The 24,606-nt window shown below is 42.0% G+C and overlaps 1 protein-coding gene across 5 annotated transcripts in view; it reads left to right on the top strand.

Annotated features, from left to right (window-relative positions):
- Nucleotides 1-20,070, top strand: part of slc25a25b (solute carrier family 25 member 25b) — a 55,955-nt gene extending 35,885 nt beyond the window's left edge. For 3 of the 5 annotated variants that reach the window (XM_029648145.2, XM_029648114.2, XM_029648131.2), the window contains exons 2-10: nt 1,515-1,641; nt 1,979-2,066; nt 6,443-6,478; nt 6,904-7,015; nt 10,874-11,032; nt 12,369-12,521; nt 13,848-14,123; nt 14,272-14,422; nt 17,144-20,070. In XM_029648145.2, coding sequence (XP_029504005.1) covers nt 2,002-2,066; nt 6,443-6,478; nt 6,904-7,015; nt 10,874-11,032; nt 12,369-12,521; nt 13,848-14,123; nt 14,272-14,422; nt 17,144-17,328 — 1,137 coding nt within the window. In that variant the 5' untranslated portion in view covers nt 1,515-1,641; nt 1,979-2,001 and the 3' untranslated portion in view covers nt 17,329-20,070. The remainder of the gene's footprint in view (nt 1-1,514; nt 1,642-1,978; nt 2,067-6,442; nt 6,479-6,903; nt 7,016-10,873; nt 11,033-12,368; nt 12,522-13,847; nt 14,124-14,271; nt 14,423-17,143) is intronic. The other 2 variants (XM_029648120.2, XM_029648138.2) reach the window with 1 other exon arrangement.
- The last annotated feature ends 4,536 nt before the right edge of the window (nt 20,071-24,606 follow it).

Here is a 24,606-nt window from a genome sequence, read left to right as displayed (position 1 = left end):
ACGGCATCATGAACATTACCCAGTACCAGGACATTTTAGCCAAAAACCTGGTTACCTCTGCCAGGACGCTTAAACTTGGCAGCAAATTGATCTTGCAGCCTAATCTTTCTTCTCCAAGCACACACAAAAATCCACAAAGAAATGCTTAATTGACCACAAAATCAAGATTTTGCAATGCCCATCTGTCTCCAGACTTGAACCCCCACTAAAAACCAGTGATTTGAAATGAAGAGGACAGTCCATAAGCGCAGACTAAGGATATCAAGGATCTGGAAAGTTTCTGTATGGAGGAATGGGTTTCCCAAAGTCAGTACTGGGACCCCCTCTCATGCTGCAAGTTTTTTGTTTTTTGCTCTAGCACTACACAGCTGATTCAAATAATCAAAGCTTGATGAATTGGTTATTTGAATCAGCTGTGTAGTGCTAGGACAAAACCAAAACATACTGGTCTTGGCCAGAAGATTAAAAAATAACTGTTTGGAGATTCCCTTCTGCACTGTTCAACCAATCCAGTAAATGTGGAGGAGGAGTTGAGATGGAGTGTCGCCTAGTTAACGTCCAAAAGAGGAAGTCTCATCACAGGCTCTCTTTCTATTTCCCCTGAAAACCGGATGCATCTGGTGGTTGGGGACACGGCAGAGGCTAGGAAGGAGTTAAAAAGGTGCTGGACTGTTAGCAACACAATAGTCCTAGAATATATAGATATATTGGACCTGTATTTAGGCCATCTACTCTATAAACCTGATGTGATAACCTAAAAGTTTAACATAAGGAGTTACACTAAGGTAACTCTTTCACCTGTCCCTAACATGCCCCCAAAGGTCAGTAGTTCAGATATTTTTGGAAATGCACAGAACCATGCACACACCCCTACAGTCATGGAAATGCACACACAACCATGTGAGTCAGTCCTCATAGATTCAGCTGGCCCAGACACACTCATAAACTCCTCACCCAAAGTTCATAACTGTGAGTCAAGATTGACTGTAAATTGCTGAGAAGAACTCCCAGGCCTAGCTCCGCCTTCTTAATAAAGGCTCTTCCTTGGCTCAGAGCCCATTGGGGTAGGGGTTAATGACTGAAATGCACTCGGCTCCACATGCATTTCTCAACGCCTTCAGCTCGATGGCTCAGGCAGCCTGGGTGCTCTTTCCGCCAGGTTTGAGTTAGAGTTTCATGTGGCTGTGATGGTCTAAACACTCCACACTAATGGATCAGGTGATGCCCACTATATGACCACTCTGGAGCAAACCAGACCCAGATGGCTTGTGGCTGTTACCTTCCTCTCACTGACCTACACGCCTGTCCTCGAATCACTCGGTCCATCTCTTTCTCGTGGCTCACCTTTGTTATAGTTTTAACTACATTTAGGCTATAATTTCCCCTTGCCTCGAGAAATCTCCATATATATATATTTTTTTAACCGTCCTTGACTCACCTGTCTTGTCTTCAACCTGTATGTAAGTTGATAATTAATCCTTATCTAAATGTAAAATGTCTTTCTCATCTGACAGAAAATAGTGAAAGCGGGAGACAAGGACCTGGATGGCCAGCTGGATTTTGAGGAGTTTGTCCACTACCTGAGAGATCACGAGAAGAAACTTCGGCTGGTCTTCAAGAGCCTGGACAAGAAGAACGATGGTACGATGGAACACAGGCTGGAGCCACACAACCACTGCCTGTGTTTACTTGTATCACTACCAGTTACACTTAAACCACTGTTTAGCCTTCAAAGTGCTATAACGTACTAATCACTTGGGCAGCTGGGGGGAAAATGATGCATTGGGTTAAGCTGTGCATACATAATGACATACTGTAACTGAGGAAATTCTGCATTTAGGTTTATTACATTTGATGTACTATTCTATAAGCTGGTATTAAAAGTGTAGTGATATAATATCCAGTCAATGAGATGATATCATCATAATTCAACACATTGCGAGTGGTCGATGTTGATGTTTAATCTTTTGCCCCACAGGTCACATTGACTCGCAGGAAATCATGCAGTCCCTTCGAGACCTGGGGGTTAACATCTCTGAGCAGCAGGCTGAGAAGATCCTCAAAAGGTGAGGCTGTCAACCTGGGCTGACGAGTCTCCCGTCTCACCAACACTCCTGTCTAAACTAATGGCTCGTAGTGTCCAGCGTACATTTAGTCTCTGACTGTCTCTACTTCTCTCTCCTCTCAAATTCAGATTGCTTTATTGATGTGAAATACAATTTGTAGATATTGCCAAAGCAATATAGTGGTACAGCATTTCAGTAAATGCAGTACAATGCAATGAGGATAATGAAATGCAGTTAATTTCAGTAGTAATAATAGTACATATCATGTATGCAGGTTCAACACTACTGATGTTGTATTGTGTAATCTTCGGTTGAAGATCCTCGGGGGAGAAATCCTCTCTCCCCATTTCTCTATTTCATCTTTAATTTAATCTTTAAATTAATGGCTGACTGGTTGCAGTCAGTGTCGTCCATTTACCACTGCCTGGGTCGACTGGGTAACCCGAGTCCACCAGAACATTCCACAGAAGTATTGGTGATTCCCTCGATTACTCTGGGATACCGCCTGTTAATCCTGGTCAGAGTTGCCACTCCAGTCCTATACTGTCTACCCTGATGGCTTTTTTGAAGCTTGGACTTTCAGGGTTCTCGCCGGGATTTTTTAACAAGGTGGTGCTGCTGAGTACGGCGGCAGGAGAGGCCCATAGGAGGGCAGTTACCGCCTTTGGACTCGTAGATTTTGCGTTTTTGAACACCTGTTACTGCCATTTCCTGCAATCTAGAGAAATGTTTTGCCATATATTCAGTACCAGTCAAAAATTTGGACACGCCTACTCATTCAAAAAAATATATATATTTTCTACATTTCTAGAATAATAGTGAAGACGTCAAAACTATAAAATAACACATGGAATCATGTAATAACCAAAAAGAGTGTTAACCTGTTCTGTTAGCGGAACCCCCCGCAACAGCCAGTGAGAGCTCATAATTAAAATTCCTCAAGCATACAAGTATTTTACACCATTTTAAAATACAATTCTCGTTAATCCAGCCACAGTGTCGTATTTCAAAAAGGATTTACAGCGAAAGCACCACAACAGATTATGTTAGGTCACCACCAAGCCACAGAAAAACACAGCCATTTTTCCAGCCAAAGAGAGGAGTCACAAAAAGCAGAAATAGAGATAAAAATGAATCACTAACCTTTGATGATCTTCATCAGATGACACTCATAGGACTTCATGTTACACAATTACATGTATGTTTTGTTTGATAAAGTTCATATTTATATAAAAAAATCAGAGTTTACATTGGTGCGTTTACGTTCAGTAGTTCTAAAACATGCTGTGATTGTGCAGAGAGCCACATCAATTTACAGAAATACTCATAATAAACATTGATAAAGATACAACTATGCATGGAACTTTAGATAAACCGTTGTGTCAGATTTTAAAAAAACTTTACGGAGAAAGCAAACCATGCAATATTCTGAGTACAGTCTTTAGACAACAAAGCAACCAAAAAGATACCCGCCATATTGGGTAGTCAACATTACTCAGAAATAGCATTTTAAATATTCACTTACCTTTGATGATCTTCATCAGAATGCACTCCCAGGAATCCCAGTTTCACCATAATTGTTTGATTTGTTTGATAATGTCCATCAGTTATGTCCAAATATCTTCTATTGTTAGGGCATTTGGTAAACAAATCCAAAAGCGCGTTCAGGTCGCGTCGGACGAAAAGCTCAAAAAGTTACGTTACAGCTCGTAGAAACATGCCAAACTAAGTATGAAATCAATCTTTAGGATGTTTTTAACATACAACTTCATTAACCTGTAGTGACACCCCATCCCGTGAACGGGATCGTTGTCATCATCTGACACTAATTAGCATAACGCAACAGACATACATTTTCCTAGAAAATATTCCTATTCATGAAAATCACAAGTGAAATATATTGGAACACAGCTTAGCCTTTTGTTAATCACCCTGTCATCTCAGATTTTCAAAATATGCTTTACAGCCAACGCTAGACAAGCGGTCACCACAACGCCGAAAAATATTCCAAAATAGCTCCATAATATCGACAGAAACATGGCAAACGTTGTTTAGAATCCATCCTCAAGGTGTTTTTCTAATATCTATTCGATAATATATCCGTCGGGACAATTCGTTTTTCACTAGGACCGATTAGAATAATGGCTACCTCTGTGTTTTACGCGAGAATCTCTCTCGGAGCCACCATGTGACCACTTAAGCAATGTGGATAGAAAAGTAGATCTATCTTACTTTCTCTGTTTTTTTGCCTGCCATATGAGTTCTGTTATACTCAGACATCATTCAAACAGTTTTAGAAACTTCAGTGTTTTCTATCCAAATTTACTAATTATATGCATATTCTAGCTTTTACAGCTGAGTCGCAGGCAGCTTAATTTGGGCACGTTTTTCATCCAAGCTACCCAATACTGCCCCCTACCCCAAAGAAGTTAAACAAATCAAATTATTGTTTATATTTTAGATTCTTCAAAGTAGCCACCATTTTTCTTGATGACAGCTTTGCAGACCAGCTTCACCTGGAATGCTTTTCCCAACAGTCTTGAAGGAGTTGCTACATATGCTGAGCACTTGTTGGCTGCTTTTCCTTTACTCTGCGGTTCAACTCATCCCAAACCATCTCATTTGGGTTGAGGTCGGTGATTGGGGAGGGCGTGTCATCTGATGCAGCACTCCATCACTCCTTCTTGGTCAAATAGCCCTTACACAGCCTGGAGGTGTGTTTTGGGTCATTGTCCTGTTGAAAAACAAATGATAGTCCCACTAAGCTAAAACTAGATGGGATGGCGTATCGCTGCAGAATGCTGTGGTAGCCATGCTGGTTAAGTGTGACTTTAATTCTAAATAAATCACAGACAGTGTCACCAGCAAAGCACCATCACACCTCCTCCTCCATGCTTCACAGTGGGAACCACACATGTGGAAATCTTCCGTTCACCTACTCTGCATCTCAGAAAGAACCAAATTGCACTCCCAGGAATCCCAGTTTGAGAACCAACCAGTATTTGGAACCAAATATCTCACATTTGGACTCATCAGACCAAAGGACAGATTTCCACCGGTTTAATGTCCATTTCTCATGTTTCTTGGCCCAAGCAAGTCTATTCTTATTATTGGTGTCCTTTGGTAGTGGTTTCTTTGCAGCAATTCGACCATGAAGGCCTAATTCACGCAGTCTCCTCTGAACTGTTGATGTTGAGATGTCTGTTACTTGAACTCTGTGAAGCATTTATTTGGGTTGCAATTTCTAGTAACTCTAATGAACTCATCTGCAGCAGAGGTAACTCTGGTGTCTCTCTCTTTCCTGTGGCGGTCCTCTTGAGCCAATTTCATCATAGCGCTTGATGTTTTTTGACGACTGCACTTGAAGAAACTTGAATAGTTCTTGAAATTTACAGCATTGACTGACCTTCATGTCTTAAAGTAATGTTGGGCTGTCGTTTCTCTTTGCTTATTTGAGCTGTTATTGTCATAATATGGACTTGGTCTTTTACCATATAGGGTTATCTTCTGTATATCACCCCTACCTTGTCACAACACAACTTATTGGCTCAAACGCATTAAGAAATTCCACAAATGAACTTTTAACAAGGCACACCTGTTAACTGAAATGCATTCCAGGTTACAACCTCATGAAGCTGGTTGAGAGAATGCCAAGAGTGTGCAAAGCTGTCAAGGAAAAGGGTGGCTACTTTGAATAATCTCAAATATAAAATATGTTTTGATTTGTTGAACACTTTTTTTTTTTTATTACTACATGATTCCATATTTGTTATTTCATAGTGTTGATGTCTTCACTATTATTCTACAATGTAGAAAATAGTACAATTAATGAAACCCTGGAATGAGTGTGTCCAAACTTAACTGGTACTGTGTATATACTTCTTTTTTAAAATTTATTTTTGATTCTTTTTTTACATAGTGGTGCAGCGCCCCTCTTAATTTCTTTGGGGAGAACCCTGCCTTTTACAGTTCTAAGGACCCACACGTGTAATATGTGCAAGGCATATTGATAAGCGGAGGAAACTACAATGATTTACTCTAGTTGAGAACGCTAAGTTTATGTCCTTCTGACTGTGAAGTTGTTTTAATACCAGGAAGTAGATCTATTTTGCTTGCATGTTACTTATTAAACAATTTTTCACCACGTCCAATATGGATATCATGAAATCACTAAGAGTATTTGATTTTATTCCATCCATTTGAAAGATTCTTCCTCAGGCATTAGTTAGGGTGAGCATTATGACATCACCACCAGAGCCCCCCTTGTTATTTTGTAGTTCTAATTGTGTGTTTATGTGCATGTCCCTGCCTGCCCCCTTTCTGTGCCTCCCCTCTCCTTTCTCTCCCCTTCTCTTTCGCCCTCTTGCTGGTCTCAGAATAAGGAAGGGCCTTGTCTGGGCCCCTATCATGTAGTAAGTAATGGAATCATCTCCGTCTGCTTGCCCTGCCTCACAAACGCACATTGTCGTCTTCGCTTCGTATTTGACTCTGTTTGTTTGTTTGTTTGTTTTCTGCCCTATCTTCAAGTCTTATTTAATTGTTACAAAAAAGCCACCGCAAAAACTTGTAGCCCTTTTAATTGCTTGTAAAAAGGCCAAATTAAGACGAATACTGAAAGATTCCCATAACCCAACATAGAAAATGCCCATGGCATGCTTAAATTTGGAAAGTAAAAAAGCAGCATTTAAAAGCATTTATAATTTAATCAAAAAGTTGTGCATGTGTGAGCTTATGACACACGCCCACACATAGACGGTCTGGTGAAACAAAAGAGAAGAGGCACTGTAAAAAGCTATGTTGTAATGGTTCTGGTCTTTTCTGTTTTCTCTGTCAACAGCATGGACAAGAACGGCACGATGACCATCGACTGGAACGAGTGGAGAGACTACCACCTGCTGCACCCTGCTGATAACATTCCTGAGATCATCCTGTACTGGAAACACTCTACGGTAAAATGGAAAAACTGCATGTTTTCCTCTCAGGGTTGTTCAAAAGCTCATTTTGTTTTTCATTGGTTGTTTAAATTTTGTTTTTCATTTAAGTAAAATTAGTGGTCCTGTATGGTAGAGCATGTGCTTGCACCACCAGAGTTGTGGGTTCGATTCTCGGGGCCACCCATTCGTAAAAATGCACGCATGACTATAATTTGCATTGGATAAAAGCATCTGTATGGCAGCGAGAAAGCCCTGCTCTACCAATATTAAAACTACTAGGACTGTATGTTGACACGTTTGGTGTATTTCCTTTCTCTTCCAATTCAAAAGCAGAGTAGTGTTCATATATTATTAATAGTCCCACAGATACAAACACATTCTCTATGTCCCAACGATATTAGCCGTCTAGGCCCTGACCAGGATTCCCGGAAAGACTCCCTAGAGGAGCCAAACTGGTCACTGTGATCCTGCTTAACCAGACCAGATCAACCAAGCAGCTACTGCTGACGTCAATAAGCTGGTCTTTCTGCTATCGTATCCCTTTAGGCCAGACACAGACCTGTAGATCAAATGCCTTTTAACTACTATCACAAGGAATCTTATATCCTGGTCGGTTAGACCCGCTATCCTTGTGCATCTTATATCCTGGTCGGTTAGACCCGCTATCCTTGTGCATCTTATATCCTGGTCGGTTAGACCCGCTATCCTTGTGCATCTTATATCCTGGTCGGTTAGACCCAGCTATCCTTGTGCATCTTATATCCTGGTCGGTTAGACCCGCTATCCTTGTGCATCTTATATCCTGGTCGGTTAGACCCGCTATCCTTGTGCATCTTATATCCTGGTCGGTTAGACCCGCTATCCTTGTGCATCTTATATCCTGGTCGGTTAGACCCGCTATCCTTGTGCAGCTTATATCCTGGTCGGTTAGACCCGCTATCCTTGTGCAGCTTATATCCTGGTCGGTTAGACCCGCTATCCTTGTGCATCTTATATCCTGGTCGGTTAGACCCGCTATCCTTGTGCATCTTATATCCTGGTCGGTTAGACCCGCTATCCTTCTGCATCTTATATCCTGGTCGGTTAGACCCGCTATCCTTGTGCATCTTATATCCTGGTCGGTTAGACCCGCTATCCTTGTGCATCTTATATCCTGGTCTATTCGCTTTGCCATCACAGTACATTTGCATGTGACAAATGTTTTTATTTTGATTAAAAACATTTATTTAACTACAATGGGTAAGTCAGTTGAGAACAAATTCTAATTTACAATGTTGGCGTACCCCGGCAAACCCTAATTGGACGACACTGGGCCAATTGTGCGCCGCCCTATGGGACTCCCTGTCACGGCCGGTTGTGATACAGCCTGGAATCGAACCAGGGTCAGTGGTGTCTTACACCGCTGCGCTACTCGGGAGCCCCACATGGGGGACCAGTATAAATTACAAGACTGGCGCTAAGTGGACTTTAATTTGAGGGGATTTGAAGGGGTTGAAAGCGGTTCTGCAGCTGAGATACAGTGGGTGTTTTCACAATTTGTCGTGACCCCCCCACCCCCTTTTAAGAGCTCAAACTTCATTTCAAGGGACATTCCTGTTTAAATGATCGTAGGGTACCGACTGGCTGATTCCCTGCAGGAGGTGGAACTTCTTCTAAAAAAACCTGATGCTTCTGTTCCTTAGAGGACCCCCCTCTACAGTTGTCAACAAAGTTAAATGATTTCCCAATCGTTTGCTTATATATTTAAATAGCGTTTATACTGGGGTATGATACCGTGCTACGCCACTGCTTAGAACTTAAGTATAACTATAAGAAATCTAAGATGTGTCAAATAAATGATATGCAGCTCAGGGCTCCAGCTGTGCATTTGGTTTACTAATTTGTTAGCTAAGTGGCTAGATGTCAAAATCAAGCCTCTTGGTTACAGCAGAGACTGAATGAATGAGTGACATTTTATTTTTGTGTCAAATCGCCAGTTGGCAACCCATCCCTTACGGGATTAATTGACACACAAACAAACATTCAATCCCCTCCTGGATCAAGATCCCTGTTGCCTAAATATAAGTATTTTAAATATAATTTAAGAAATAGTGCCCCTTGTGTGCACATTGTGTAATACCGTATACCCCAGTATGGTACAGAAACTGTATGAAAATGTGGATACCGTCCAACCCCATTCTGGATGATGATTGCATAATACTGTTGTTCACAGGGTAGAATAAGGAAAGTAGACCCACCAGTCCAACAACTCTGTCAATCATGGGACCTCGCTGGAAGTGTATGTGTGCCTCGTACCTCCCTCCCTCTTATCATGTCAGAGCAGCCTGTGCTGCTCCTTATCGGTCCCATGTCCCAGAAAGTCTTATAGAACTTACCCAGACCGGATGTGGTGCTTCAATGCTTGTCTAATGCCCCAGTCAAGGCCCATAGCTGCCAGTTCAAGGCATAGCAGTCATTAGGTCATGATCATTGCCTTGAAATGGTACACACAGACAATAGTCTTGGGCATCATGTTTTCAATGTTACATTGTTCAGATACAAGACCAGAAATTACTTGTAGAGATAATTGTGACAAATCTGTATGATATATAATCTACACTACCGTTCAAAAGTTTGGGGTCCCATTTTTAAAATAACATCAAATTGATCAGTAATACAGTGTAGACTGCTAATGTTGTAAATGACTATTGTAGCTGGAAACGGCATATTTTTAATGGAATATCTACATAGGCGTACAAAGGCCATTATCAGCAACCATCACTCCTGTGTTCCAATGGCACGTTGTGTTACCTAATCCAAGCTTATCATTTTAAAAGGCTAATTGGTCATTAGAAAACTGTAGTTCTGATTAAAGAAGCAATAAAACTTATTTAGACTAGTTGGGTATCTGGAGCATCAGCATTTGGATTCGATTACAGGCTCAAAATGGCCAGAAACAAATAACTATTCCTTGCGAGAAAATGCCAAGAAACTGAAGATCTGTGTACTACTCCCTTCAAAGAACAGCACAAACTGGCTAACCAGAATAGAAAGAGGAGTGGGAGGCCCCAGTGCACAACTGAGCAAGAGGACAAGTACATTAGTGTTTAGTTTGAGAAACAGGTGCCTCACAAGTCCTCAATTGGCAGCTTCATTAAATAGTACCCGCAAAACACCAGTCTCAACGTCAAGAGTGAAGAGCCGACTCCGGGATGCTGGCCTTCTAGGCAGAGTTCCTCTGTCCAGTGTCTGTTCTTTTGCCCATCTTAATCTTTTATTTTTATTGGCCAGTCTGAGATATGGCTTTTTCTTTGCAACTCTGCCTAGAAGGCCAGCATCCCGAAGTCGCTTCTTCAACCCGCAAATGCTGATGTCCCAGATACTCAACTAGTCAGTTTATTGCCTCTAATCAGGACAACAGTTTTCAGGTGTGCTAACATAATTGCAAAAGGTTTTCAATTAGGCTTTAAAATTAAAAATGTGGATTAGCTAAGACAACGTACCATTGGAACACAGGAGTGATGGTGGCTGATAATGGGCCTCAGTATCTAATATAATTATTGTATATATTTTTTTTACAAATATCAACCCCCCCCACATAATACCCCTCTGGTTTTAGCCTCTAAAAGTATACGGACGTCTGATAGAGCTGTTGAAGGTACTACTCAACAATGTACATGCACTGTAATGTGTATGATTATTACACTGTACTTGCCTATGTTATTTCCATGTAAATACCTACATGCCTTGTCGAACATCGACAGACACGTTTTCGTTGAGTGTTCATGGTCATTTTGAAATGGGTTTGCCTATAGTTGTGTTGATATAGTTTAGGCCAGAGGAGAAACTCCATTGACCGGTCATCTTACCTGCACCTCTTTCTTTGTCCGTCAGATCTTCGATGTTGGGGAGAGTCTGATGGTCCCAGATGAGTTCACCGCTGAGGAGAAGAAGACTGGGATGTGGTGGCGACACCTAGTGGCTGGAGGGGCAGCTGGCGCCGTGTCTCGAACCTGCACAGCACCTCTGGACCGGCTCAAAGTGCTCATGCAGGTAAGGACACTTCCTTTGAGAAGATATGTCAAGAACTGACCTCACGCAAAAGGGACAAGAACTCGGTTCTTTGTATTCACAATGCAAGTGAACCCGGATCCCCTTTAAGGAAACGCTTCTTAGTTCACTTTAACTTTAAACAGCCAGTCAGGATTTTGTCTCGAGTTAAAAACAAACTTGAGACCCTACTTCTACACTAAACAGTAGTAATATCACGTATCTATGTGTTAGTCCTATAGACGGGTGGGTGCGCAACTATGGAGCAAAACAGACTGGTTTGGCTTAGATTGTTTATTGAAAGCAAATATATTTGCATAATGAGCACTTCGCTTACATCGTTACAGTTGTTGGTTAGCTAGCTAGTGAATTTTTGCCATATTAGCATGGATGTGACATCAGTCAAAACACCTCAAAACAACATATGATATTAAGAACAAGATGAAATTAACCACCTACGATTCCCTACATGGCAGCTTCTTGTCGTTGTTGCTAGCTTTCTGGCCATCCAGAATCACAACAACACAGACTTCTGATGTTGTCAGTTAACCCATCTATGGCAGAGAGCCAATTACATAAGGTCTGTCCTTAGGACACCATTTCTGCTAGCAAGTGCAATTCCACTGATATGATGCAGCAGGGATTGAGACACAGATGGGTGACATGGCAGAGTAGGAGGCAGAGTTCAGCTTTCTCACATTTCATTTTTTATTCAACCTTATTTATCCAGCTAGTATCATTGGGATAAAATCTATTTTTCAAGAGCGACCTGGTCCAACCAAGACAGCAGCAGGGGGGAACAATGTTTCAGACAAATATCCGACGTAACAACTTTGACATATACGCCATAAACAAATTATAGATGTAGACAAATATACATTATAATTACATACCCAGATCAATCCCTAAGGCCCGAGCACACCCTCGGGTTGTAACGTGATTGGGTGGAAGAGAGCCAATGCGAGGGAATGTTCATGTGTGTCTGTTGGTCAATGATGTCAGCAGCGCTCGTGTGTTCCACCAGCAGAAGCAGACTGGCATAGATAACAGCTCGGAGTTTGTCCCTCTTTCTCGATCTGTTTATCCCTCGGTTTTTCACTCACATCTAGTTTTTTTATGAGCAGAGAGGGAAATTCTCATTCATTATAGCGTAAGTAGGGTAAGTACAATAATGGCAAAAGACATGAAAATATGAACAATGTTATAAGGATGTGAAGTTGCTTCTAGTTCCTCCCTGTTACAATGCAGTTCAATAACTTGCGTTCACAGTCAATGTGGTGATTTGAATAATGTGAATTTTGTGTTGACTAAATAAATTGTCTCTCGGCTTGGTCTCCAGGTTCACGCCACCCGTACCAACAGCATGTGCATCGCCGGCGGCTTCACCCACATGATCCGTGAGGGCGGCATGAGGTCGCTGTGGCGAGGCAATGGCATGAACGTCATCAAGATTGCCCCCGAGTCGGCCATCAAGTTCATGGCTTACGAGCAGGTAAACCTATCGTTCAGCACCCTTACTTTGACATAACGGGACCCTTTCTAGTGTTGTCAATTGAAGCCAATGAAAGATGTGAAAGATGAAAGATGTGGTATCAACAGCTCTGTAGTTTACTGTCCTTCTGGCAAAAAATGACTCCTTCAGACTCTGTCTAGAAACATACTCGGAGGAAAAATGTTAAGCAACTGTCACTTACCAAGTTTGTCTTAACTTCTTGGCGCTACCCATCCTGTTAGCGGGATCATTTTTGTCAGCAACCGCTGAATAGCATAGCGCCACAGTCAAATAATATTACTAATACTAATTACTAAATATTCATATTCATGAAATCACAAGTGCAATATTGCAAAACACAGTTTAGCCTTCTGTTAATCCACCTGTCGTCTCAGATTTTGAGATTATGCTTTACAGCGAAAGCAATCCAAGTGTTTGTAAGTTTATCGATAGCATAGCATAACATCATGTACACTTAGCATCAGGAAGCTTGGTCACTAAAATCAGAAAAGCAATCAAATGAATTGTTTACCTTTGATCTTCAGATGTTTTCACTCACGAGACTCCCAGTTACACAACAAATGTTCCTTTTGTTCCATAAAGATTATTTTTATACCCAAAATACCGACGTTTGTTTGTCGTGTTATGTTCAGAAATCCACAGGAAAGAGCGGTCACGACAACGCAGGCGTATATTCCAAATAATATCCATAATGTCCACAGAAACATGTGAAACTGTTTTTATAATCAATCCTCATGTTGTTTTTAAAATATATATTCGATAATATATCACCCGAGTTTTTAGGTTTTTCAACAATAGCGGGAGGAACAATGGCGGCTTTACTCAGTTGCGCAAAAACTCACTCTGAGAGCCCCCACCTATCCACTTACACAATGTGATCCTTCACGCTCATTTTTCAAAATAAAAGCCTGAAACTATGTCTAAAGACTGACACCTTAGGGAAGCCATAGAAAAAGGAATCTGGTTGATATCCCTTTAAATGGAGGATAGGCTTACATAGGAACAGAGAGGTTTCAAAATAAGAGGCACTTCCTGATTGGATTTTCCTCAGGCTTTCGCCTGCAATATCAGTTCTGTTATACTCAGACAATATTTTTACAGTTTTGGAAACTTCAGAGTGTTTTCTATCCTAATCTGACAATTATATGCATATTCTAGTTTCTGGGGCTGAGAAATAGGCTGTTTCAAATGGGTACGTTTTTTTAGCCAAAAACGAAAATACTGCCCCCTACACGCAAAAGGTTAACTAGGTCCTCATGTCCTAGTTGTTCAGAACTGACACTAACAATAGTTGTTGTTGTCCAGATCAAACGGTTGATAGGCAGCAACCAGGAGACCCTGGGCATCCTGGAGAGGTTTGTGGCTGGATCCCTGGCTGGAGCCATCGCTCAGAGCAGCATCTACCCCATGGAGGTGTTAAAGACCCGCCTAGCCCTGAGGAACACGGGACAGTTCTCTGGCATCGCTGACTGTGCCAAACACATCTTCCGGAAGGAGGGCATGGCCGCCTTCTACAAGGGCTACATTCCCAACTTGATAGGCATCATCCCCTACGCTGGCATTGACCTGGCCGTCTACGAGGTGGGTGTGAGTGAATGGAGGGAATTGAAAGGAAGTTGTTTAATACTGTTAGTCTCACTGTCATATCTCTTGCTACCACACATCTACTTTCTCTACAACTAACCTCATTGTCTATTTCTTTCATTGTCTCCTCCCTCCCTCCATCCAGACTCTGAAGAACTCATGGCTGCAGCGCTACGCCACAGACAGTGCAGACCCCGGGGTGTTTGTCCTTTTAGCCTGCGGTACCACTTCCAGCACCTGTGGCCAGCTGGCTAGCTACCCCCTGGCCCTGGTCAGGACCCGCATGCAGGCACAAGGTAATCCCTCTGCCCGTTTCTATTTGGAGTTTCATTAGATCACTTGCATAGAATTAATTGGTGACAGTGTTGGTTCATGGACTAACCATAATCGGTGGTACAATGGAATGTGTTAATCGGGGATGCATAATATGTCTGTCTCCGTACTGGTGGAGGGGTACAGGGGTAGTGTATTTTATTACAGATGTTATATATATAGTTGCCATATCAGATAGTTGTCGACATTCTGAGATTTCCATACCCAACTACAACATTTTCTGTCAAGATAGAACTGCCAAAGGGGGAGGAGTTAGCCTGCAAAGTTCTGTCATACTTTCCAGGTCTATGCCCAAACAGTTTGAGCTTCTAATTTTAAAAATTAATCTCTCCAGAAATAAGTCTCTCGCTGTGCCCTGGTCACCATATGTGAATTGATCGCCCCCCATCTATCTTCAGAGTTCCTTCTGTTAGGTGACCTAAACTGGGATAAGCTTAACACCCCGGCAGTCCTACAATCTAAACTTGATGCCCTCAATCTCTCACAAATTATCAAGGAACAGTCACCACCAATAAATCCACGATAATCGAGAATTTCAATAAGAATTTTTCTACGGCTGGCCATGCTTTCCTCCTGGCTACCCCAACCCCGGTCAACAGCTCCGCACCTCCCGCAGCTACTTGCCCAAGCCTCCCCAGCTTCTCCTTCACCCAAATCCAGATAGCAGATGTTCTGAAAGAGCTGCAAAACCTGTACCCGTACAAATCAGCTGGGATAGACAATCTGGACCCTCTCTTTCTAAAATGATCCGCCTCCATTGTTGGAACCCCTATTACCAGTCTGCTCAACCTCTCTTTCATATCGTCCGAGATCCCTAAAGCTTGGAAAGCTTCCGCGATCATCCCCCTCTTCAAAGAGGATGACACTCTAAACCCAAACTGTTATAGACCTATATCCATCGTGCCCTGCCTTTCTAAAGTCTTCGAAAGTCAAATCAAATCAAATCAAATTTATTTATATAGCCCTTCGTACATCAGCTGATGTCTCAAAGTGCTGTACAGAAACCCAGCCTAAAACCCCAAACAGCAAACAATGCAGGTGTAAAAGTCAAGTTAATAAACAGATAACTGACCATTTCGAATCCCACCGTACCTTCTCCGCTGTGCAATCCGGTTTTCGAGCTAGTCACTGGTGCACCTCAGCCACGCTCATGGTACTAAACGATATCATAACTGCCATCGATAAAAGACAGTACTGTGCAGCCGTCTTCATCGACCTGGCCAAAAGCTTTCGACTCTGTCAATCCCCGTATTCTTATCTACTTCTCAGACAGAGTTCAGTGTGTCAAGTCAGAGGGCTTGTTGTCCGGACCTCTGGCAGTCTCTATGGGGGTACCACAGGGTTCAATTCTCGGGCCGACTCTTTTCTCTGTATATATCAACGATGCCGCTCTTGCTGCGGGTGATTCCCTGATGCACCTCTACGCAGACGACACCATTCTGTATACATCTGGCCCTTAGTTGGACACTGTGTTAACTAACCCCCAAACAAGCTTCAATGCCATACAACACTTATTCCGTGGCCTCCAACTGCTCTTAAACGCTAGTAAAACTAAATGCATGCTTTTCAACCGTTCGCTGCCCGCACCCCTCTGCCCGACTAGCATCACTACTCTAGACGGTTCTGACTTATGTGGACAACTACAAATACCTAGGTGTCTGGCTAGTCTGTAAACTCTCCTTCCAGACTCATATTAAACATCTCCAATCCAAAATTAAATCTAGAATCGACTTTGCAACAAAGCCTGCTTCACTCACACTGCCAAACATACCCTCGTAAAACTGACTATCCGACCGATCCTCGACTTCGGCGATTGTCATTTACAAAATAGCTTCCAATACTCTACTCAGCAAACTGGATGAAGTCTATCACAGTACCATCCATTTTGTCACCAAAGCCCCTTATACCACCCACCACTGCGACCTGTATGCTCTAGTTAGCTGGCCCTCGCTACATATTCGTCACCATACCCACTGGCTCCAGGTCATCAATAAGTCTATGCTAAGTAAAGCTCTGCCTTATCTCAGTTCACTGGTCACGATAACAACACCCACCCGTAGCACGCGCTCCAGCAGGTATATCTAACTGGTCATCCCCACAGCCAACACCTCCTGTGGCTGCTTTTCCTTCCAATTCTCTACTGCCACTGACTGGAACGAATTGCAAAAATTGCTGAAGCTGGGGACTTATCTTTCCCTCACTAACTTTAAACATCAGTTATCTGAGCAGCTAACCGATCGCTGCAGCTGTACATAGCCCACCCAATCTACCTACCTCATCCCCATATTGTTTTTATTTACTTTTCTGCTCTTTTGCACACCATTATTTCATCACCATCTGCTCATCTATCACTCCAGTGTTAATTTGCTAAATTGTAATTACTTCGCTACTATGGCCTATTTACTGCCTTACCACCTCACACCATTTGCACACACTGTATATAGACTTTTTTTCTATTGTGTTATTGACTACGCTTGTTTATTCCATGTGAAACTCTGTTGTTTGTGTCGCACTGCTTTGCTTTATCTTGGCCAGGTCGCAGTTGTAAATGAGAACTTGTTCTCAACTAGCCTACCTGGTTAAATAAATAAAAAATGGACTTTGTTTCCAGATCGGTACATCCCTAGTGTTGATGTGTATTTCTTGTCTCTCATCCATCTTCCTCTCATGTTGTGTCCCCTCAGCCACCATCGAGGGCGGTCCCCAGATGACCATGTCAGGGCTGTTTAAACACATCGTGAAGACTGAGGGCGTGTTTGGACTCTACCGGGGCCTGGCCCCGAACTTCATGAAGGTCATTCCAGCAGTCAGCATAAGCTACGTGGTCTACGAGAACCTCAAGATAAGCTTGGGGGTCGTGTCTCGGTGAGGACCAGGAGGAAAGGGAGAGAGCATCTCCCCTAAAAACCAAAGGGTTGTTTTTTGCTTTTCTTTTTGGAGAGAAAAAAAGGAGAGCGAAGAGTAGGAGACTGAGTGAGAAGAGTTGCCAAGCAATGGAGCAGGTGACTTTGAAAGAAGGGGTTGTTGCTGGGGTTGTTGGAAACGTTGTCTCATTCTGTGAATGTTTTGAGGACAGGTGGGTCGAGGTGGATGGAAGGGGGAGATATATACTACAACACAAACAACTAAAACGGGATTCTCCAACCCTGTTCCTGTAGAGCTACTGTCCTGCAAAAACTCCAGGAGGGTAGCTCCAACCCCCCTACCAGGAACAGGGTTGGAGAACTTTGGACTAAATGAAGTAATGGACGGATGTGGACGGACACTGTGACTTGGAGGGAGGTATGGGGATCCTCTCTCATAGATGTAACCTTTAATCATCATTATTTAATGTGTTATTTTGTTATCAGTCCAGAGGCACTTCACCATGAGTCCACTGTTGGCTTTTTTTTAATCAAACACGAAGACGCAGGTTAACTAAAAAGCAATCTCTTCACTGGAACACCAACATTCTCCAACCAGCTTGAAGTTTGCTAATAATAATGTATTTAGGGACCAAGAAGCCGCTTTTGTTCGTGACTGTTTCATTATGGTGGCTGTTGTATGTTTGTGGGAACTGGTGACTGACCAAATCAACTGGGGGAGCACATATCAAGTAAATGTTTGACCCTTCGTCCCTTAGTACTATCCTATAGGTGGCAGTATTGGTTAACCTATCTGGCTTGTGAAAGACAACCAAAGCCTAATTCACGACAAAGGGCTTTTCTGATTGTCATCTAAAATGTTCTTATGTATTATCTGTCCCCCTTTAACGCAGCACTCCCCAATTCGGCAACTATTAGGGCACTAGCTGTGGCAAATTTGCCTCGAGGGAGAAAAACCTCAACTCAGAATTTTGGTTTAACTGATTAATTCCTGTATTGTTTTGCCCCATTCAAAGAAATCCAAACGGTGGTTTTCCTTTTTCTCATTGTTTGACTTGATAAGAATGTTAAACTGATTTGAACTGAAAAGGTGATGCAGGTTGAATGCCCATAGTGTCTTATTGTCCACTTAAAACAGCTGGTAAGAAGATGTGTGTGTGTCTTGATGCTAATTTATTTTTGTATTGTAACCAGATATTTATTTAAATGTGGTCCGTACAGACAGCACTCAAATATTAGATGCTGCTAGCATATAAGTTTAGTTACAATACTATAACAACATATTCAGCAACTGTTTATATATTGTATTTAGCAATTATGATGCAACACACAATGATTAGCCTACCTATTGATCAAGGTTTGAGGTGTTACGTTGTCACTACCTGTTTAACATTTCGGACAGGAAGTCCTGATTTGACATTTGTTTCTCCGGGACCTTCTTTGCACCTGAAGTCAACAGTCTGTAAATGCATGAATTTCCAGGATGCAGGATATTCCATGTCCCTTTTCAATAAGTCTGTGAGGGCGTGGTGGCGTAGTGCGGCCTTAGTCAAAGTGCAAGACACTGGGAGACACAGCATCAGCAAGTGTGGGAGTGCTCTGTCTCCAGGGCCGCAGAATGGAGAAAAATATCTGCAATGGGATAGGGCAATGGTCTGTGTGAATGAGGACCTGTGTGCATGAGGTCTCTCATTTTGCTCCATTACATTTAAACTGCAATGTGCAAACACTTCCACCACCAAGCTTCCTCTCACTGCACTTAAACAAGAAACACTTAATAATGCACTTTAAGGTAATTTTCTTTAACTTGAACTAGACTTGAATCTTTTTTTTTTTTCTGAAATCAAATGAGGGATTGCTAGCATTGCATTGTGATGTTTTTTTTATCATACATTTGACTGAAATGATTCATATTAAAGGCCCAGTGCAGTCAAAAACAAGATTTTCTTGTGTTTTATATGTATATTTCCACACTTACGTTGGAATAATACTGTGAAATTGTGAAAATTATAATGCCCTGTTAGTATAAGAGCTGTTTGAAAAGACTGCCTGAATTTTCAGCTTGTTTTGGTGGGATGGAGTTTGGCCTTCCATGGTGACATCACCATGCTGTAAATTAGTTAATAGACCAATAAAGAGTTCCAAACCTCTCCGCCCATAACAGCACATTTTCTGTTTTCCCCTTCTAACTCAGACCACTCCCAGACAGTCCTAGCAAAATTCTTGCTTGAGAAATTGCTCTTTAATAAGAATCTATTTTTGTTTATTTTTGATCATTTTAATTGAAAACAATCCCAGTAAGGTACTTAATTGTTACCCAGAAATGATTTGATTTTGAGATAAAAAATGGCTGCATTGGACCTTTTAAGTGTTATATGGAGCGTGAATCGAGGCTGATATGTTATTTGTTGTAAGGCTTAATGTCTCAAAAGCTGTTTGTCCTGTATGCTGAAGGCCTTATTTTACATGAGATCCATGAATCGACTTTTTGATTCATGGACTCAGTTTCCAGAGGATGGAGAGAGAAATTGGTCTAAGTCATTTATTTTGTTCCATCCTCAGGGAGAATTTAGTAGTTTGGGGCTTTCAGTGTTCTGAAAAACACATTTTCTCATTATTCCCCCTGTCAATGTTTCTCAGTGTTCGCTAGGCAGTGTCAGTTTCCCTAGTCTTCACTGTCCTCTCACTGCATGTATTTATAAAGGGGAAATTATATGCATAAACATGTTGACACTTGGTTGTCATTATTTGGCTAAAGGCTTTTTCTGCTTGGCACAGCTCCACAAAAATAAGTTATCTTTTACACTTTTGCTTTAGTGCAAATATCAGAGCCTGAATCCATATATTCTGTCCACAAGAGGATGGAAAAGGCTGTGTCTATAGTATTGTACTCCAAGTACGGATACCACTCCATACTGCCTGAAATGTAGCGCATTCTCCTGCATTGACGAGCAGGCAATCAGACTCATCGCTTTTGTAAACTTGAAATGCACTGCACATGGTCCCCCCGTTTATTGCTTTAGGCTGAAATGTATAGTATCTATATATTAGTCTTTTAGATGGTCTCTTTTGAATCAAAATAGCTCATTCATGGTATCTAAATATTTTACAAAAAGTATAGACTAAATCCTGATTATATTTAAAAAGTATTAAAATATGTAATTGAAAACAATTGTTGTCCCTTTGTAGGAGAATACATCTTTGTTGAAGGAATTTAAAGCTAAATGTATTCATGCTTATGTTTTAAAGTAACTCAATATTACATTTTGTATTGAGTCCTGGTTTGAATTGACCACATCTGAATCACTTCACATCTTAAGCACTATACATAGATATTGCATAACAAATGGAGGATCAATGACTATCCCAGCCTGTACCAACCAGGTCTCATCATTGACATGGTGGGAGGGAGGCACAGACTTCATATGGGATAAAACATGACTGAACATGAAACTTGACACATGCAACATATCTTATAATGCTTAGAAATTGTATATCAGACAATAGAAGTGAGAAAAACATAGTGAAAATGTGTCAAATAATCTATTTACAGTGAGACAGAGACTTTGCTTTGTTTGTCACTGTTGCACTAGGATTGCAGCTATGGTGTGTTTGTGGGGGAGACAAGCTACTGGCAGAGCCGGTATCTCTATGAAAAGTGAGCCTTCACCCTGCAGTACTTGTGAATATCATATAGGTGTCAGTATTGGTCAACCTGGCTTGTGAAAGACCACCAAATTCAAGACAAAGGGATGATAGTCATCACACAGCCCTACACCTCCACAAACTTTACACATCATTTAATGGGAATATGCCATGCATGGTACAAAATACAATCTCCAAATGTGTATCTTGCACAGGGGATAAAATGTAAATACATTTTGATTTCTAAACTTTCTGATACTGATACATAATGGGGATTCACCCCATTGTTTTACCAAAAAGGCTCAGACTTTTGTGTTTCCACAGCCCGGCTCTAGTGTATCGCTGGACCATGGCCTCAGTGGACCTGCTCTGACTTGGGACCAAGGCAAGGCCACTGGTATTTTTCAGCTGGCATTTACATAACAATGCATTGCCCGTTGAGAGGCTTGGAAGTCACCGGTCGGACATATTGGCACTCCCCAGTAGGAGCAGTCCTCCCTTGGAATGCATGGAATTCTACAGTATTTCAATTCAATGTTTTAAGGACAACATTACATGTATTTCAGTATTTGTTGTTGTAGTGAGGACAGTAACATTAGTAATCTAGCTCACATATACTTTTAAGGTGTGTGCAATAGAATAAACATGTCAAACATGAATGTAGACATGAATAAATTCATTTCTATAGCTTCCAAAATATGTTTTACAATTGTGGGGGAGTGCCAAGATGGAGGTAAGGTGGCTTCAATACAGTGCCCCCTATCAGTCATCTAGTGTATATATAAATAATTGGCTAACACCTTCCACTGTTAACACCTCACAAAGCAATTGTGTTGATGATGCAGAGGTTGTTGATTCTGCTCTTCATAAGTCTTCAGTGTCAACCCTAGCTATGGAAAAACAGTTCCCCCAAAAAACATTAACATAATGACTGGCAACACAGTGGTGCTGTAATGGAAAACCCCTATAATAGACTCAGTCTGGGGTAAACCCATTGCCTCTGCCTTTGGGGCACTTGTGTAGATCTGGGGGAGGTGGGTGGGTGGATGATTTAGTGGTGGCTCCACCTTGGGTATTTTGCTGTGTTGCTTGTGACTGACCGGTTCCTTTCAGTCTTAGTGTGAGTGGGGATGGTGGTTGGGAGGTGTTTACGGACAGGGTCGCTGTGTCTCTGGACTGCCTCTGTTCCCAGTGGTTATGATGCTCAGTCAGCCAGAAGAGGATGCCCCCAATTACATCACAGCGAAACACAACAGCCTACGTCATAAAAAATATACATCATGCAAGACATTACCTTATTACTCTATTACAAATGTACAATATAAAATCCACACATACCATAAATACCACAACTACAGTGTGTGTTAAAGTGTGTGCATATGTGTGTGTTTGTGTGTGTCTCTTCACAGTCCGCGTTGTGCCTTGGTGTTGTTTTATCTGTTTGTTTTATTTTAAATCTGATACTACTTGCTTGAGTTACTTGACATGGCAGAGAGTTACATGTGTTACAAGTCATGGTGCTATGGCTCTAATGACAACATGCTCAGTCCGATGATGCCGACACGGACCCTCCACCTCCAAATCGATACAGAGTACAGGCCTCAGTGTAACGCTCATTCCTTCGACGATAAACGGGAATCCGACCATCACCCCTGGTGAGACAAAACCACGACTCGTCAGTGAAGAGCACTTTTTTCCAGTCCTATCTGGTCCAGCGACAGTGGGTTTGTGCCCATAGGCGACGTTGTTGCCGGTGATGTCTGGTGAGGACCTGCCTTACAACAGGCCTACAAGCCCTCAGTCCAGCCTATTGCGGACAGTCTGAGCACTGATGGAGGGATTGTGCGTTCCTGGTGTAACTCAGGCAGTTGTTGCCATCCTGTACCTGTCCTGCAGGTGTGATGTTCGGATGTACCGATCCTGTGCAGGTGTTGTTACACGTGGTCTGCCATTGCGAGGACGATCAGCTGTCCGTCCTGTCTCCCTGTAGTGCTGTCTTAGGCGTCTTACAGTACAGTACGGACATTGCAATTATTGCTCTGGCCACATCTGCAGTCCTCATGCCTCCTTGCAGAATGCCTAAGGCACGTTCACGCAGATGAGCAGGGACCCTGGGCATCTTTCTTTTGGTGTTTTTCAGAGTCAGTAGAAGGGCCTCTTTAGTGTCCTAAGTTTTCATAACTGTGACCTTAATTGCCTACCGTCTGTAAGCTGTTAGTGTCTTAACGACCGTTCCACAGGTGCATGTTCATTAATTGTTTATGGTTCATTGAACAAGCATGGGAAACTGTGTTTAAACACTTCACAATGAAGATCTGTGAACTTTGGATTTTGGATTTTTACGAATGATCTTTGAAAGACAGGGTCCTGAAAAAGGGACATTTTTTTTGTTGTTGCTGAGTTTATGTATGGGTGTCTAACCTGTGTGTTAGCTGTTTGAACAGACAGTTCGGTACTTTCAACACATCAATACTCATAAAGACCAGTAGTGATATCCATACTGAATGAAGTAGTTGAGTTTTATTTTACCTTTATTTAACTAGGCAAGTCAGTTAAGAACAAATGGTTATTTACAATGACGGCCTACCCCGGCCAAACCCTAACCCCGATGACACTGGGCCAATTGTGCGCCACCCAATGGGACAACCACAGCCGGTTGTGATACAGGCAGGGCCTGTAATGAACCCTAGTGTCTGAGATTCAGTGCCCTAAACCGCCGCACCACTAAGGAGCAAAGGGACCTCATGGGCACCCTTAGATTGTTCACTTAATTTAAGGGGGAAATTTACCATACAAAGTTATGTGCAACTGACTTAAAGTTAAGGAAACTTTAAGGGAAAAGATGAGGGGGAAATTAACAACGTCCGTAACTTATGCCTGTCCATAGCACAATCCCACCGCCACCATGGGGCACTCTGTTCACCACGTTGACATCAGCAAACCGCTTGCCAACACGACACCATACACACGGTGTACGGTTGAGACCAGTTGGACATACTGACAAATTCTCTAAAACAACGTTGGAGGCAGCTTATGGTATAGAAATTAACATTCAATTCTCTGGCAACAGCTGGTGGACATTCCTGCAGTCAGCATGCCAATTGCACACTCCCTCAAAACTTGAGACGTGTGGCATTGTGTTGTGTGACAAAACTGCATATTTTACAGTGGCATTTTATTGTCCCCCGCACAAGGTGCACCTGTGTAATGATCATGCTGTTTAATCAGCTTCTTGACATGCTACACCTGTCAGGTGGATGGATTATCTTGGCAAAGGATAAATGCTCACTAACAGGGATGTAAACAAATTTGTGCACAAAATTTGACAGAAATAAGCTTTGTGTGCTTCTGGAAAATGTCTGAGATCTTTTATTTCAGCTTATGAAACATGGGATGAACACTTTACATGTTGCGTTTATATTTTTGTTCAGTGTACAATGCTCTTAGTTTATATATATTTAGGACTAGCCTTTTTATTACTTGCCACCCATTCTAAAACTGACTGCAGCTCTTAAGTGTTGCCGGTATTTCACTTACTGTGGTAGCTGACGTGTATAGTCATCAGCGTACATAGACACACAGGCTTTACTCAATGCTAGTGTTAGGTCATTAGTAAAAATATTAAAAAGGGTCCAACA

The sequence above is a fragment of the Oncorhynchus nerka genome, linkage group LG4 (assembly GCF_034236695.1).
Source record: "Oncorhynchus nerka isolate Pitt River linkage group LG4, Oner_Uvic_2.0, whole genome shotgun sequence".
NCBI classification, from domain to species: domain Eukaryota; kingdom Metazoa; phylum Chordata; class Actinopteri; order Salmoniformes; family Salmonidae; genus Oncorhynchus; species Oncorhynchus nerka.
The sequence above is the reverse complement of the archived record's forward strand: the minus strand, read 5'-3'. Positions and strand labels throughout refer to the sequence as shown.